This window comes from Telmatherina bonti (assembly GCF_933228915.1).
Source record: "Telmatherina bonti genome assembly, chromosome: 15".
Classification (NCBI taxonomy): domain Eukaryota; kingdom Metazoa; phylum Chordata; class Actinopteri; order Atheriniformes; family Telmatherinidae; genus Telmatherina; species Telmatherina bonti.
Genome location: NC_136613.1, coordinates 28,198,382 through 28,215,881, shown reverse-complemented (window position 1 = coordinate 28,215,881; position 17,500 = coordinate 28,198,382). Strand labels below are relative to the sequence as shown.

General features: G+C 41.3%; 1 protein-coding gene across 3 annotated transcripts in view; it reads left to right on the top strand.

The window, feature by feature from the left end:
• The window catches only part of epb41l5 (erythrocyte membrane protein band 4.1 like 5), a 40,345-nt gene extending 27,837 nt beyond the window's left edge, over nt 1-12,508 (top strand). The window contains exons 17-26 of one of the 3 annotated variants that reach the window (XM_079254569.1): nt 2,550-2,701; nt 3,019-3,116; nt 3,212-3,349; nt 3,646-3,713; nt 4,721-4,789; nt 5,425-5,500; nt 5,895-5,975; nt 9,651-9,713; nt 9,822-9,955; nt 10,847-12,508. In XM_079254569.1, the coding sequence (XP_079110695.1) occupies nt 2,550-2,701; nt 3,019-3,116; nt 3,212-3,349; nt 3,646-3,713; nt 4,721-4,789; nt 5,425-5,500; nt 5,895-5,975; nt 9,651-9,713; nt 9,822-9,955; nt 10,847-10,916 (949 nt within the window). In that variant the 3' untranslated portion in view covers nt 10,917-12,508. Of the gene's footprint in view, nt 1-2,549; nt 2,702-3,018; nt 3,117-3,211; nt 3,350-3,645; nt 3,714-4,666; nt 4,790-5,424; nt 5,501-5,894; nt 5,976-9,650; nt 9,714-9,821; nt 9,956-10,846 lie in introns of all 3 variants that reach the window. The other 2 variants (XM_079254568.1, XM_079254567.1) reach the window with 2 other exon arrangements.
• Nucleotides 12,509-17,500: the final 4,992 nt, after the last annotated feature.

The window sequence follows — 17,500 nt, the reverse complement described above, 5'->3', positions numbered from 1 at the left end:
AGGAGCTGAGTACTATGACCGGCATGGTTTATTCAGTGTGCTGGCACTGCTGGCCTTGTTGCAGGCACGTGAGCCGGATTTATCCCTGCTTTACGTTCGTTAAAACGGCCACGGGGCTTTAATGTTCTTTAAGGTTAAAATGATAAAAACAAATGATAATCTGCGGTAAAGTGTAATATATCGCACTGACAGTTATAACAGAGTTTTAAACTTCCTGCTGCCTTTTTCTTTTTTGCTTCCTCTTCTTTTCCTGCACGGTTTCCTGAACAAATTAGCTGCTAACACTTCCTGTTTTCATTTAATCCTCCTCTTTTTTTCTCCCATCCATCCAGTTCAGCCTCATGTTTACCTTCACTTTCACTCCCCGTCTTCATACTTCCTCCTCCTGCTCGCCACCGTCCTCTCGTCCTTCACCATTGCATCCACCCTGTTCTCCCCAGGTCACCTCCTCCTCCCTCCTCCTCCATCCACCCCGCCCCTGTCTCATCAAAGCTCCCCACGAGGAGTTGGACGCACCCGACCAACCGGCAACGCTCTCACCTTCTGTACTGATATGACTTTGTCAGCCTGCTTATAAACGGGAGTGGCTCGGCACCCAGGTGACTTGTCCTTGTTAAGTGTCTGCAGTTAGTTGCAGTGACCGTACAGCGTGGATGAACTTACTCCGAGCGTCACTTCGTCGGATAAAACGGACTGATGTTCATGTTTGGTGTAACTGCATCGCTGCATCTCAGGCTTTCTCTACATCACTGTAGTAACAATATAAAGTCACTATCCCATTGTTCCTCCTTTTCTCTTATTAAGCACCCCTTCTTTTCTTTGTTTTTTTTTTTTTTTTTTTTTTGCACTTATTTATTTTGTTTCTTCTGACCACCCCTCCCGCTGCATGATGAAACCGGCTGGCTGGGGTAAGATGGTATCAGCGTGAGCCTTAGGAATTCAATTCCACTCTCGGCTCTTCAGGGGAACAAAAAGTGAAGGTCACATAGTTTATAGAGGGTTTGGGCAAGTCCTGCTCTGCTCCGTGTCCTCCTGCAGAGAAAGAATTTCCTGTTTTTGTACTACTGTAATCTGTAAAACACTTTCTAGGTTAATTAAGCTTGAATGCCATCAGTTTTTTAATGAACATGTGATTTGTTTTGTCTTTAATCTGCTCTTACATTTCATAGATCTGCTGCTGTTTTAAAAAGGGAGTTGGATAAGAGGGCTGGTTGCAGAACAGCTACGTTTCATCCATCATCGGTGTCCACACTGATACTTGAAAGTTTTCATGATGCTGGAAGATGCATGTTTGTCTTCTGCTTGTCCTGGCTAATACTACGACTGCTGTTTGACCTTTGATCAGAAATGAAATCTATCGCGCCTTCTCATCCAACTTCTGCCACGATGCATTGAAATGTTCAACACAGAATCAAAATCAAATGTAAATTCTTTATCTGAATTTAGAGCGGTGTGTTTCGGGAACACGACTGTAGTAAAGTCACACAGTTAAGACGGGTGTGTCGAAGTAGATGTCCACTAAACCGGTGGCTGACTCAGCTTCTCTACATATAACTGTGTATTGCACAATGAAGGTGATTAATCACTGTTTTTGTCTTACTTAGATCACTGTGATCAAATTATGTGTATCTTTAAAACTGTTTTGAATCATTTTTAGAGAATAAAAACAAGAATAACACAGAAAATAATGCAGGTTTGCAGAGTCCGGTAAATGGTTATGTCCATCACAACTTATTTTTTTTATAACAACGTGGTTGTTTTTTGTTACAGAACGGATATTAGATGAAACCAGATGAGATGAAATATAATGTTTGTTTAGAGGTAAACAGCTACTATTCGGCATGGGATGGCTGGGTACATATTCACTGCCCATCCTCAGTTGGCTTTAAGGATCACTTCACACATCTGGGAATGTTTATATACATTAGATTTGTGAGTCCTTGAGTTATATGTTGCACAATCCTGACATCTTTCAGTGTTTTCCTGTAACTCTCTTCAGGCAGTATGTTGTAATATACAGCAGATTTTCTGTGTTCTGCTGTGTCCTTCGGCTGCAGAAATATGAAGTAATTACGGGGCTGCTGGAAGAGCTTGTACCTGAATCTGTGTATCAAATGTTTTGCTTCAAGCATTTCTCATTCTGAGAATATTACCCCGTGTTATTTCCCACAGAAGTTATTACTTGCTTTCCATTCTTATGAGGTGACTTGAGTTCTTTAAATGGTTTTATTACGGCTTAAATGCATTTGTATGTTTTTATTAGTGCTATTCTAATTTTGTTTTCGGGACAACGAGGCTCATAATGATGTGTAACTGGAAATATCTTCTGATAAATGGATGAGTTGCATCATTATTGCAGAGACCATCCATGTGCTTTGGATGACGGAGGTAAGCTGCGTAACTCTAAGTCCTTTTTGTTCCAGTTCTGGTTTAAAAACAGGAAACATCACCTTAATTGTTTTACATTAAATCAGTTTCATGTTAATCTCTTCACCCCCCCCATACCCCCTTTTTTTGTTTGTTTTTCTCTGTTGTCTTCATGCCTGCAGCTTGCCTGTGGTTGCTGACCTGATGGAGACGTGCATCGACGACGTCCTCAGGGCTCCCTTCGTTCCCCCGGTGTCGACCACAGAGGAGCCTGGACCGTGCAGCGCGTACGCCACTGCCGGTGTTGCTGCAGAAGATCCCCTCACTCTCGCTGGTCAGGCCGAACAACCACAACACATGGCTCTCACATTTGCATAAGAGGCTCATTTTTAAGATGGGTGGCTATAAAATTGTGTCTTAATGACTTTTTGTTGGACTGTGGCATCACCAGCCTCCTCACTCAGATGTTTTTCTGTTTATTCTACATTAAGTTGGTAAAGTTGTTCTGTTTGTTTACTTACGGTTAAGTGCACTGAAACGGGGGCTTCGCTGTAATTTCTAATTTCATTGTAATAATAATATCCAGAATTTCTATTTTTTGCACTTTTTCTCTGTTTATGAGTGTTGGAAATGTTTTTTGTGTGTCTGCAGAAGCAGCTGCCCGCCTGAAGCAGCTGGAGTTGGAGAGTAGTCCGCTTCTCGCCACTGCAAGGAACAACATCAATGTAAACATGGCAATGAACAACCAGGTGTGTCCATCTCTGCCAGCAACACTTTAGTTGCCTTTTTGGTGTTGAAACTGTGAGGTCGGCGCCCCATGTGACATCTAACCCCTCTGCGACAGGACGACGTGGTGAAGCTCACAGAGAAGTGCGGTCTGAACAGCACAGGTAGCAGTCCTGTTGTCACGCCGCTGCGCACACCGGAGGATCTGAAGAGCAACATCCTGAAAGCTCAAGTCGAGGCCGCCACCGCCCTGAAGGTGCGAAGTAAACTCCACAGAGGTGGATGAAAAGGATGGATGTAAACTAGTGCAGGGATGGGGAACATTTCAGGTCAACGTGGAAGATGCTTCTGCATGAAACTTCATCTTTTTCCTTTACTTCAGAGAAACCTGGAGCATTTTACCTTTGGTCTCAAGCAGAGACTTTATGAGCAATTCTGTCTGGCTTTGTCACAAGAGAGCACAACACGGCAGCTTCATCGTTTCAGAAATGTGACATTTCTTCTGTTTGTGGACCACTGTGTACATGTGTCTACCTGTATCATCCTCTGCAGGGGCCTTTGGAGGAGCATGTCTTGATGGTTGGAGATAAGAACTGTAACGTGCAGGAGGCTTCTGCCAGGTAGGAGTACACGTTTTATAGAAAGATGTTTTCAGATATATATTACAGGGTACAGTTTAATTAGCCAAAAGGAAAATTGCAGCATTATAAAAAAAAAAAAAATTAAATTAATAGTCCCATTTTAATGTAAATCTGCTTAACTTCAACACTTTTATGCTTAAATTTATTCAGTTACCTAAAAGCCTAATAAATACAGTATAAGGTAAAGTAGTAAAAACACAGGAATACAATAAAATTGAAATATTAAAAAAAACTTAGATTTATAAATATGAAATAAACACAAATTATAATAAGTAAAATTATTTTACTCAAAAAATAGGATTTTAATAAAAGACTAGAAATGGTTTGTAGTGTATTTGCAACAACAGGCATCAGTGGGTCAGTGAAATAAGTGAAAATGTGGGCTCTGGAAACACATTGATGCAGCCTCACACTGCATCTGTTTCTGATTTATCGTGGAGCACACATGTTCAGGAACAAGACCATTGTGACTGAAATGAAGCCTTTCCCTCCTTCTCTTCTTCCTGAGTCACACACACTGAGTCATTCATTGCTTCGTCTCAGCCAATCACAGCTCTCCCTGCTGTTAGAAGCGATTAACCTCTTAAATATTCTCTAGGATTCTTATCACAGCTCATAGTGTCACACCTCTCTCACCTCCTTCTTATAAGCACAAATAACTACAAGTCATTCTTTAAAAACACAAAAAGATGTATTTATTTTTAAGTCTCTGATAATAAAACATGGCTTTAAGTGTCTTTATTTAAGATAGCAGAACAGTGTAGTCTATATTATATTATGCCAAGATCTTTTCAATCCAGTAGGATCAGTTTAATCCTGTCCTTTGAGTCTGCGTTTTGCCTCAGAGTCCGACTGGATATTTCATGCAGGCATGTGTAACATGAAAAGGCAACATGACACACTAACAACAATATGTGTTGTCTGTCTGCCAGGTTGAAGGTGCGTAGCGGCCGAATGGGCAGTAACTCGTCTCTTTCTGTCAGCAGCCGCCTCGACATCCAGGACTCCAGGGACCTGCTCAAACCGGCCTCACTGGTGTCCTCCGCAGCAGCCAGGTCAGCATCTCTGCACACTACCTGCTTTTCCTTAAACTGATGCTTCAACTTGAAGGATTACCGTGGCAAAAGTAAAAAAAAAAAAATAGACACAGAACTAAAGCGATGCACAATTTCAGTTTAATTCTGGCAGCTACGGTGTTTTAGTCTGCATGAGACAATGTGAAGCAGCAGCGATGCAGATGAGAGAGAGAGAGACGCTGGAAGCAGAGCTGTTTGTTCTCTGCTGTCTCTGCTGACATCTGTTGGTGTGTCTGAGAAACGCTCGTGTGTGTGTGTGTGTGTGTGTGTGTGCGCGTGTGGGGGTCACATGACTTGATTTCTGCCTGGATACTGCTGGCAGAGCGCGACACAAAAAACAGACGCACGTGCATGCTTGACCAGACAATTCACAAATGCTGCATGCCTTCAGGATCATGGATGCAGTAAATGCTTCCTCAGTTCAGGCTGTTTTTCTGCTTCGCTCAGGAGGACGCAAAAACGTAACCTTTTACCGAAATGAACAAATTACTCAGACGGATCTACAGCAGTTGTTTTTACCATATATCATGTGGGGGGGAGTTGTATTAAATGAAGCTTAACATGCATTGCATTACCCACAATGTTTCTGTTTTTATTGTGTTTTCTTTGTTTAGTGCTGAGAGGCTAGTTGAGGATTTAAACCCATCGGCTGCCATTATTCCTGCTGCCAGCGAAGGCTTGGCGTCGAAGGTAATATTAGTACCACTTAGTGTGTAGTTGTGTTTATTACTGCTGATCTTATATGAACTGTGAGAGGCCTGATGATCTCCTGTGTATAAGTCCTGGTTATCTGTTCTTGTCTCATTGTTCTGGGATAATTAACCGTCCATTTAATAGTGCTGTGTGATTGATGATCTGCATTGGTTGCTATGCAGGAAACGCAGAACATAAAAGAACAGGTCTTTTACTCATATCCATTCACTAACGTGACGTCCAGTGTGAGCTCCTTGTTATATTCCAGTGTTTTAATATTAAAATCAGTTCTGATTATGTAAATGATACGAGCATGCTGAAGCCTTATTGAGCGATCTGACGCGCTGTTTGGGATTAGTTTCTTTAGCATTTCTATGTTGTCACGCTCTAGGTTAAAGCAGAGGAGTGTGATCTACCAAACACCTCGCCGCTGTCTGACAACCTGATTGACTTCACAGATCCAACTCCTGTGGTAAGTTTCAGTCCTCCGCAGAGCCCGTCGTCTGTGTGAGCAGCTCTGTGCAGCGAAAGCTTCGTAACTTACGGCTGTTTAAGCTACACACACACACACACACACACACACACACACACACACACACACGGAGTAAATGTGGGTCAGCGGTCTGCATCCAGCTGAACATTGTTCACTCAACCACACAGTGGTTCGGGGTTTCCCAGCGTCGCCGTGATGGAGGGAGGAAGAGACGCAGAGTGTGTGTCGGCGCTCCAATTAACAGATTTCATTTTAATCTCAGTTTAATGTCCTGCAGCGTCCGGTGTAACTCATCTTCATCATCATCATCTTCCTCTTCATCTTCCATCTTCTCCTTCATCATCTTCATCTTCTTCTTCGTCTTTATCGTCATCTTCTTCTTCATCATCTTCATCTTCCTCTTCATCATCATCATCATCTTCATCTTTTTCATCTTCTTCATCAGCATCTTCATCTTCTTCTTCATCATCTTCATCTTTCTCACCATCTTCCATCTTCATCTTCTTCGTATTTATCTTCATCTTCTTCATCATCTTCATCTTAATCTTAATCTTCATCATCTTCTTCATCTTCATCATCATCATCTTCTTCCTCATCTTTTTCTTCTTCTTCATTATCTTCATCATCATCATCATCTTCATCTTTTTCATCTTCTTCATCTTCATCAGCATCTTCATCTTCTTCTTCATCATCTTCATCTTTCTCACCATCTTCCATCTTCATCTTCTTCGTATTTATCTTCATCTTCTTCATCATCTTCATCTTAATCTTCATCATCTTCTTCATCTTCATCATCATCATCTTCTTCCTCATCTTTTTCTTCTTCTTCATCATCTTCATCTTCTCCATCATCTTCATCTTAATTTTCTTCATTTCTTCTTTTTAATATTCATCATCTTTATCTTCATTTTCTTAATCATCTTCTTCATCTTCATTTCTTCTTCTTCATCTTTATCTTCATTTTCTTAATCATCTTCTTCATCTTCATTTCTTCTTCTTCATCTTTATCTTCTTCATTTTCTTTTTCATCTTCTTCATTTCTTCTTTTATATTCATCTTCTTCATCTTCTTCATCATCTTCATCTTCTTCATTTTCTTTTTCATCTTCTTCATTTCTTCTTTTATATTCATCTTCTTTATCGTCATCTTTATCGTCACCACATCCTACGTCAGGCAGCTTAAGGCGGTGTGTTGAAGTCGGGGAACATTTCTTCCAGGAAGGTCAGTGAGCCTCTGAATGTGGGATTTCCAGGTCCTGTAAGTCACTTAACCAGGAGGAAATCCTGAAGCGTTCGCCTCCTTTCCACCCTCCTTTGTCCCAACTCTGGTCACAGCTTTCTCCAGGTTTTCACTCTGCTGGTCTAAAAGGGATGATGCACCTGATGCACCTCTGAAGGTTCCTTTAACTCTGATCAGCAGGGAAAGTGAGTCTCTGAACAATAAACTACATTCTGTTGTTGTTTTGCTACAACTACGTCATTTTCAAAGTTTTCCTTCCTACTTGTCTCTATGCTGATGTTGGGGTTCATCTTTGGATGCACCAGGAACATCATCAGGATTGTTCCCTGAAGTTATTTCTCATTTAGGAACAAACATTCATTCATCGAGGCATCCCAGTCAGGGATGATCCTGTCCCAACTTGTTTCCCAGCAGCTTTAGCCAATATTTCACGGTTTTACTCAAACCCACTTCTCCTTTCTGAGTTGGATGTGATGTCTCTTCTTTACAGCTCCTTTGATGTTAGGCGTCATCCTTACATGGGAAGTATTCAGCAAAACATCTAGATCCCACCAGTAGTGGCTCCCAGTATACTACACAGCCCCTTTTCTAGCGCTCCTCTACAAGCTGGTCATACGCACGCCTTTTATGGTTCTTCCATGCAGTCCTCTCAGGGGACTGCCAGCTCCAGTCGGGACCTGTCAGCATCACATCATCCGCCAGGTTGTTGCCAGGTAGTCTGGATCACAGAGAACCGGTTGGGGGTGTTGGCAGCTGGTTCTGCGTTATGTTCTGAGGGAGTGACCTCCGTAGCGCGTCCTGATCCCTTCATTCAGCATCGTGGACATGGAACTGTAGTTTTACATGCAAAAATGTCGACAGGCGTCCCTGTTGGTTTTACTTCAGCGACGGCTTGTTTCAGGGGCGGGAAACTCCAGTCCTCGAGAGCCGCAGTCCTGCAAGTGTTAGGAGTTTCCCTGCTGCAACACACCTGACTCACACCAGTGACTTGTGCAGAGTTTAATGTCGAGCTCTGTACAAGTCTGTTGATTAGATCTGATGTGTGTCAGGTGTGTTGCAGCAGGGAAACCACTCACACTGGCAGGACTGCAGCCTTCAAGGACCAGAGTTGGTCACCTCGGCTCTAAACCATGAAAATAATGCATGGTTTCATGTGGCGCATCAAAATGCAGTGTTTGCATCAGCAATGCACCCCGGTGCACTCCAGGACTGCGGCCCGGAGTTGCCGACTACCGGACTAAACTCTGCTTTCAGCATTTCTCAGTGTTTCCTAATCCAGGTCCTCCGGACGCCCTGCCCTGCATGTTTATGTTACTTTAAAACACCCGAATAAAATAAAAGGCTCGTGAACAGGCTGCAAAGAACTTGATGTGGAAGTTTTATTTATTTATTTATTTAATGAAGACAATGCACATTGATAAACACTTTGTACAAATTCAGTGTGTAAATTTTCCAGATTTAACTAGAAGCTACTTTCCATCCGCAGTCCTCAAACATTTACAGACACGTCATATGAAACATTGATCAAATTACTATACACACTAGGGGCGGGAAAATCAAATTGAAAAATCGAAAATCTGGATTTTTTTGTTTCACAATTTTAAGATCAATTTTTTTGTTAAAAATTTTTTTTTTTTTTTTTTTTTTTTTTTTCCCCCCAATTAAATAAAATTAATCCACTAGAAAATTTGGGTGATTTTTATTAGTTTTATTGATCTTTTTACTTGTCTTCTTGGGCATTATAGTAGCAAAATGATGGTCTGGCTACTGAGTTGTTTTTTCCCCCCAAATGAAATCAAGAAAAATGTCGAGCAAAAAAAGTTTTATACTTTTTTTTTTTTGTTGTTTTTAATCTACAAAAATCAGCAATATTGAAAAATTGTGAAAATTGCAATTTAAATCGACTCGGCAGCCAAAAAATCTAAATCGAATCAAGACAAAAGCATATCGTCGCAGACCTAACACACACACACACACACACACACACACACACACAAAAATCAATCCACATATGATATGCTGCACATATTAAACCTCATCTATGTTGACAGACCTGATTGGTTTTAAACCATCTTTAAAGCTCTTTTTTTTTTTTAAACGCCATGAGGGTGGAACTCTCTGGTAGAGATGTTGGAAGACTATCCCAGTTCATACTGGTGTTTTGCCCTTTGGCAGTCCGTCTAAATGGAACCTCACAGTCCCCTCTGGAGGCAGATCTGGTCCTGAGGTTTCCGTCTTTAATCTGGAAACTGGAACGGGTGTTTTGGAGAGGAAACGTGTCTATAACATTTAGGGGGTCCTGAATCTGTAAATGATGTGGATTTTCTTCTTATTAAAGTCTGAACAGCGTTTGGTTTTAATCTAGTTGGTTCTTGTCAGGTGGGAGTGTTTTACAGTGGTCTGTTTGTGTTCCAGCTTCCGCCAGTGCAGCAGCCCAAACCACTCGTCACCCCTCGCTGGATCATCCCAACTACTGCGGTGAGTTGTTCCTCGTGCTTTTCATCAGCAGTTCCCGGATTTCTGACCGATGAAGAAGCTGCTTAACAACTCTCCTCTGTTCTTCTTCCTCGTCCTCCTCCGATGCAGCCGCCTGGCATCTTTACTAACGGGCTGCTCGACGCAGACCCCCCGCCTAAGGTCACCCCTATGCTCCCTGCAGAGCAGAGCCTCATCCCGACCCCCCCCCTCCTCGCTCACACACGTAATGCCATCTCCACCAGGTAAAGTTGTTTTACTTTGGATCCGAACACTCCAGGTTTGTTGTGAATCAGAAGTTTGCTGAGCGATGTTAAAGAGCAGGAAGACCTCCTCGATCTGCCTGACGGCTTTTAGAAACAAGATGTGTGACTCGTGATAAACATGCAGAAGCTCCGACGGCTGCAGCAAAAGGGTCGAATCAGCGATGAAAAAACTTTATTTTAATTTAGTTTTTTTTTTTAACAAAACAACAAACAAAACCCCCAATGGACCCTAATAATATAGCTAATGTGTGTGATATTTGTAGTTAATTAATTTCTTTTATTCATGAATATAAAATGATCAAATGGTCCTTTTTAAATGAAAAAAAATAGCTTTGTTCTTCAGGGTCTGAACTGTACATAATTATCTAGTTCAATCATGTTTTAGGAGTAAAAAGAATAGAGATAATGTAAATAAACACACCTTATGCTTACTTGCTCTTATATTTCGTTATTTTACTTTGTTTTTTTTTTTATAACTAAACAGCAAAACATAAGCGGTGTCTACAGTACCAGTAGAAAGTGTTCTCACAAATTCCCATTGAATCCAGTGGGAACGTGTTTCCACACTGGACTGCTAACCTGCATGTTGAGTACTAGATGTGATTAGTTGTAATTAAAATGTATAAAAAATGCATTTAAAATGATCAAGTAGTGTCTTTTTTTGTAAGGGTTAAAATTGTACCTAATTTTCAGGTTTAATTTTTAATGTTTAATTTGTGTCTGTCTGTTTAGTATTTTATGTATTGAATTAAATATTTTACTCATTTCTTTTTAAAGTCTTTCCATATCATACGTTGTGAATTAAAACAATACAAGCTTAGACATGAGCATCCAGTTGTTCTCCTTCTCATGCACCCGCTGTCTCTGCAGCGCCACGGCTCCGCCACCTGCCCTGGAGGACGGAGCCAAACCCAGAAGTCTGCTGACCACTGAGCTCTGATGAAGGCGTGAAGCGGCCATCACAACATTCATCTTCCTGACTGCTTTCCCACTAACTATGGCTCGGGGAGGGGGGGCCAGGAAGAGGCAGCTTACAAGCAACACACCTTCTGTTGTAGTTGCACGCATGCACACTGACCAGCACATGAACTACACTCCGATCAACAACTGGAAGCGTTATTTTTCACACCGCGTTATTTTGTAACACATTTAAACAAAAGTAGGTTCAGTATTAACACGTAAAGGAGGCGTGAAGGTTCGGATTTTCTTCCATCACCTGCATCCCTCTGACTCATCCCATCAAGCAAAGATCTGCCACAACAAGCAGCATCTTCACCTCGCAGATGTAGACTGAAACGCCTTGTTTGGCAGAGAGGTCGCTGGAAACCAGTGTTAGGACAGAAAGGCACCAACCACGGACTTGTGAATGAAAGATGACTGAAATGGTAGGTTGTCTCTTTTTAGTGTCCTTTCTGCTCTTTATTTTTAAGTGATGCGATCGTAGCACTCGCTGTGCGCTCCATTGGCTCTCTGAGCTTCTCTCTACACTCGTATAGACATGTAGTGCTGCTGAAGGACACAGCATGAAGGACTGGGAATCTTTATATAAAAAAAAAAAAAAAAGCTCACCATGAGAAAACGTAGCTGTAATTCTGCACCACCAAGTGTTTTTTGTTTTGTTTTATTTTTAACTGGTCAATGTGAAAGTTTGCTGCAGCCACTGGAAATGAAAACGTCACTGGATCTTTACAACACTGGACTCTGGAAAAAGATAGAAAAGACCACTTTTGCTTTTCCAGACATGTTTTTATGGTCTCTTTTTTTTTTTTTCTTCTGTCTTTCATTGAAACATCGTGGAACAGCAAATATGTAGTCTCTTCATGGACCCTCTTAAAGTTTGAACATTTTATTTAACATCCCTACTTCCTTCTCATATCAGTCCACAGCGTCCATCTGTGGTCATTTCTCCTGCATTATTAGACCAGAGGGGATCAGTTGTTGCTGCGAGAACTCGAGTGCATCGAGTTGCGTATTTAAACAACTCCTCGGATGATTTGACTCTTGAGCAGGTTGTAGCTACTACCATGCCTTATGTAAATGAATGTATTCAACATGTCTGGTGTAAGGATGCTGCAAAAGCCACTCTGCAGACACGCCACAGTTCCAGCTGCTCATATTTAGCTCGCAGTAGCCGACGTAGTCCAGAAGTTGAGGAAAACCTGTGGAATATCTTAAAGCAGATTTTGTACACAGTGGAAGTGTAGTTTGTCGCAACACTTGGATGATGGAGTATACTGAGCTGTTTTTTAGCCATTAAGTCTGGACCCTCATTCAACTTGTGTGAGTGTGTGTGTGTGTGTGTGTGTGTGTGTGTAGTCGTTCTCCGTGGGATGATTTCATTATCTTGAACAAGGGACTGTTTACTTCTTACCGTAGCAGTGAGCAGTATTTACACTACCACTCTGTAACTGTTCCAACATTACATGTTTTAGCACATAGCTAATGCTATATTTTCTGTATGACACCAGCCAGCTGTAGATAAGATGTAGACTCATATATATTATTTTTTAAAGATGATGTTGGTGGTATAGTTTCTCCAGACGTTCAGGCATTTCCGATTACTGAAGCAGTAGATGTTACTGGTCAGACTGGATAAACACATTGTGATGTCTGAAATGCAATTTTTCTATAAACTTCTGTTTTGTTTTGTTATTTTCTGGATGATCAGACGATACAGTAAAGCTTTGCTACAGTAGGATAAACTTGTTGGGGTTTTTTTTGTTCTTTTTAGTTTTGATGCCGTTGTCTCTGTTACATACAGTCCTTGCAAAACTTCTATATTGCAAGAGCTATATTTTATTTATTTATTTCGAACTAAAAAAAAGAACAAATATTGGTTACAACAAAAAACAAAATAAGTTTCTTAAGTTCGAAAAAGGGTTTCAGAAGAAGTTGGGGCACTTATCTAGTCCAAAACCCCCCTTATCAATGACACCATAAAATATGTGACAGAATATGTGATAGAAATAAAACTCAAAAACATTGGTGCTTGACAGAAATACTTTTTTTTAAAAATATGAACAAATTATACTCATGACTAAGCAAGAGTAAGAAAATAAAACCACAGATTATTACAAGTTTATTCACATCAAGAAATGAAGAAAAAAAAAAAGTAAAATTAATGTAAATTAAACATAAAGCTCAATTACCTGCATCAAACCAGTTATACACACACACACACACACACACACACAGAGGCTGGGGCAGTTTGAATTATTCCTATTTGTCAACCCTGATATAGTGATGCCAGTGGGTTTGGTGTGCTTCCTGTGTCCCCTCTGCTCTGGCCTGTATCTGAGCAGACCCTTGTCAGCGTAACCCACCCAGCCAGAGGACTCCCTCCCCACTAACCCGTCTGTTATTCATTTATTACAAATATAAGTACATCAGTCTAAATTTGACACCCTGGTGGCTGACTGTACAGATGCATGATGTTGTACTTTGGTCTTTCTGCCACTAGATGGTGCTACAGCTCCACTCAATTCTTACTTTTCCTCCTTTTGAGTTTAACAGATTTTATTTTCTCCCATAACTATAAAACTATAAACTGTCCATCTTATGAAGGGTATTCTGTGCTCCTTACTAAATATTTAGAGGTAAATATTGGGTACTGTAGAGACTTCTGAGGAAAAGACCATTTCTGCTGAGTGCACATCTACGATCTGCACTGTATTTCCCATCACAGCCTTTAGGATGTAGTGTTGCTCCAGAATGAGTCAAACAGACAGTTAAAGATCAGTCTCAACATTTAAAAGTTTAACATCAGTCTCATTTACAGTTCATCAGATTTCTGTGGGTCATGTCAGGAAGATGGTAATGATTTGTGATGCCTGCTTGCCTGATTCAAACTTTGCAGAGCCAAATCAAAAAGAAAACCTTGTGAATCACATTAAAAAATCTCCACTTACTCCCCACATGGAAAAGACCCCGTTCTGCTGTTTGTTAAACTCTGTGATTTTGCTCTTATTGACCAGCCGAAGCCACAGAGCAATACATAGCTGGATCATTATTAAGCAGCAGAACGTCCTACAGCTCAATAAGTCAGCCAGGACTGCTCCCCTCAGCAGATGGACCGCCTCTCCCCCACCTTCCAAATGAATAATTGATTTTGTACACGGACCTTATGCCAGGTCATGATTGCTTAAGCATGCTCTAAGCTCTGGGTGGATTCATGGAGATCTGGCATTAGGGCCATGCCCCGATGACACCCAGCAGACATTACTGGGCAGCTCCTACATGATAATATCTTTATGTATCACAGGAGAAAAGTCTTTTCTAAACAACTTTTTAAAATTAGAGAATGGCTTTAAGAATTAAAGGATAATGTTAAAGCAGCAGATTACAAATAAATTCATAATTATTTTAAAGTTAAAAAGACCTGTTATAAAGAGATTTCCCAGTGCTTTTGTACCTGAACTTGGAGCTGGTACAGAATAAAAGCCACAAAAAAGAAGTTCTGGCTTCACCTTAACTGGAACAAGCAGGTAAGAAAATGGATGGAAGTAAGTCCAGCATCATCTGAAGTCTGAGTGTTACAGAAATGAAAGATGTTGGTTAAAAACAGATTTAACACAGTTTGCTTCTCCTGCGTTCTACGAGAGCAAATCAAATCTCTTGTAAGCAAAGATTTACAAATTAACAAAAACCAGAAAAGTTCCAGTAAAGTTCTTTGATGTGATAAAAAAAACAGACTTCATCCTGCAGGTAAAAGTGGAGGAAGAGCCTCCAACCTGTCGTCTGCACACTGCTGACAAGCCTGCATGCGGGGGTGCATTAGACACCGAAGTACAGGCACCATTAAAGCTGAACTCTGCAGTCGATGTGGGCTTTTTACATGCGTCCATCTAGACGACACCTTTCTTTGGGAAAGACACGGTGTGGGACATTTTTCCAGAGTGGCTCTGATGTAAAGTAGACCAGGAGCTGAAATGATCCTCCTGTAGTCCAGACCTGCATCCTTTGAAGAAACATTAGCTGCACGATGAAGGATAGATGCAGCAAAGGATGCCAGGAACTGTTCAACAGCCTCATCATATGCGATACGGTCAGAAAGCCAGAGTGTGTGAAGTTGCACCACCTACCAGGAACAACTTTGATTCAGTAAAGTCTGCATGCTGAAGGGACATCCTCCCCTCCGGGCCTTACGTCTTTCCTCTGTCTGGCCGACACACAAGTTCTCATAAAGGTTCCTTGCTTTTGCAAAATGAAATTATGATTACATAATTAAATTTCATGACACAGAAGACGAGCAAACAGTGGAGCATCTGGACGGACGGACGTGAGTGTACCGCTGCTTTCCTGGGTCAGTGTTTGATCATGTCTGGAGAAACCTGCTTCCTGGTACACCCATATATCCTGCGCTTTCAACAGGTTAACTCTGCAGCCACGGTGGGGGAGCACACACACACACACACACACACACACACACACACATGCAGACAACTGGGATCCTCTGTCCATCATTAGAATAAAGGCTATTGTGCTATTTGGTCAGCTGCTGCAGGAGATACTGTAGCTTCCTCTGATGGGACATCTGGAAAATACACTGTGTGTGTGTGTGTGTGTGTGTGTGTGTGTGCGCGTGGTCAGTGTGAGGAGGTATTCATTGTCAAAGCTTTGAGATGATAAAGACATCAGCCAGTGGTAATTGATCCCTAAAGGACTGCATTATGTCAGTGGGTGTACTCTCATCCATTTCTATATATGTGTGTGTTCCTGCCAGGTGAGATGGTGATGTGCCAGACTCAGTAAAAAGCCTCATCATTCAAATATAAACTGGTTTTGTGTGTCTGTGTGTGTCAGTTCTTAATTGGCAGTTTTCCTGTCAGCAGTTTGCGTCTCTTTAGGAGAAGCTTATTATTTACCCGTGTTAAAGACCAAACACCTGGACAGATGCAGCAGCCGCACGCAGCTCCAGAGATGCTTATAGGTTCACATCCATGCAACCGAATCTTCTGTGTATAAATGCCTTTTGATTGACAGGTACCAAATCATCTGAAGTAAGGAGAACGTAGAACAACCGCAGTTTTGGTTAACGACATGACTTAGCTTTAGCTCGCTTACCTCCATTAGCTGGTTAGCTCCTGTTAGCTCTTAGCTACAGGCAGCTCGAAGTTTGCTCAATGTCAATCATCCACCATGACGCTCACAGCCCCCCTCTCAGCTCCACCTCTCTGCCCATATATGTATTTTCCGGGTGAGATGACGCGCATGCCTCTGCCAAGATGGCGACGGTAGGAACCGCCCACCGAGCTTCAATTCAGCTCTTCAGAAACCTACGGGTGACGTCTCTGTCCATCTTTTTATATACAGTTTATGGTAGGCACGTAGCATTATTTTGGTGTTTTCTACTAGCTGCTGCGAATTTGCTACGAATTTTTTAATCTTTTCTCCGCCATTTTCTTTTCCCAAACTCAGAAATTTGTTGTTGTTTGTTCCACAGCACGACATCTATACCGGAGATGAACTGGTCATGACCCTCTACGTCACATTTGGCGACATGTAAATGCGAAAAAGTGTTTCCATTGCACTTTTGCGATATGTTTCTTTATCAAAACGTCTGAAAATCCAACTCATTAGAGTTATAGCGATATTTAAGACTTTTTTCGAAATGTAGATGTTTCCATTTGTGTGTTTTATTGCCATTTTTAGTTTTTGCTAAGTTCTAGGTGTAATTGAAATGCACCTTGTGTCTGAGTGAAAATATGTTCTTTTCTTTTTCTTTTTTTTTTTAATAATGTTAAGATATTTTTAGGTTTTGCCTGACTTCCACAAGACAGTTTGGAAGTCAAGTCTGTTTCTCCAAACCTAGAGCCCTGTTACTGCTCATTACTTAAGTACTTGACAAAATACCTAATATGTACACATTATACTGTGAATGGACACATACAGGTTTGGTTGTTGATCTAACTGCGGACATTTTTGGCACTTTCTTTGACACATCCATAACAATCCTGGTGGGTTACATCCCAGAATAAAGGAAAAGGAGAAGAATATTAAAAACAAATCTCACAGGATTGATGCTTAAATGTCTGAGTAGGATTAGGAAACTCAGTGGATTGGGGGACTACATGAGGGAGACTGTCATGGGACTGGCTGATGGTTGAAAACAGGTGATGAGTAAAGTCATGCCGTCTCTATCCAGCGGAGAAAACTGCTAACAAACATTAGATGTGTTTCCACTGAGGCAACAAAACCTGTGACACAACTGAAATAAACTTTTTTAGTAAACTTCCATATTTATTGTCAGTAAATTGTTTCTAATTCATTAATAAAGCAGCTCAATCATAAAACACTCATTGCTTTAGGCCAGACATGTCCAAAGTCCGGCCCCAGGGCCAATTGCGGCCCGTGGTCAAATTTTTACCGGCCCGCGGCCTCTAACATAAATCAATAATATGCTGCCCGCCATCATTATTGACCACAGTATAAAATACATATGTACAAAAAAGCTATTTTACTTTTCACCAGAAGATGGCAGTAGCCCTGTGGCCACACCCTGGCTGCCGTTACCCTTGCGTGATC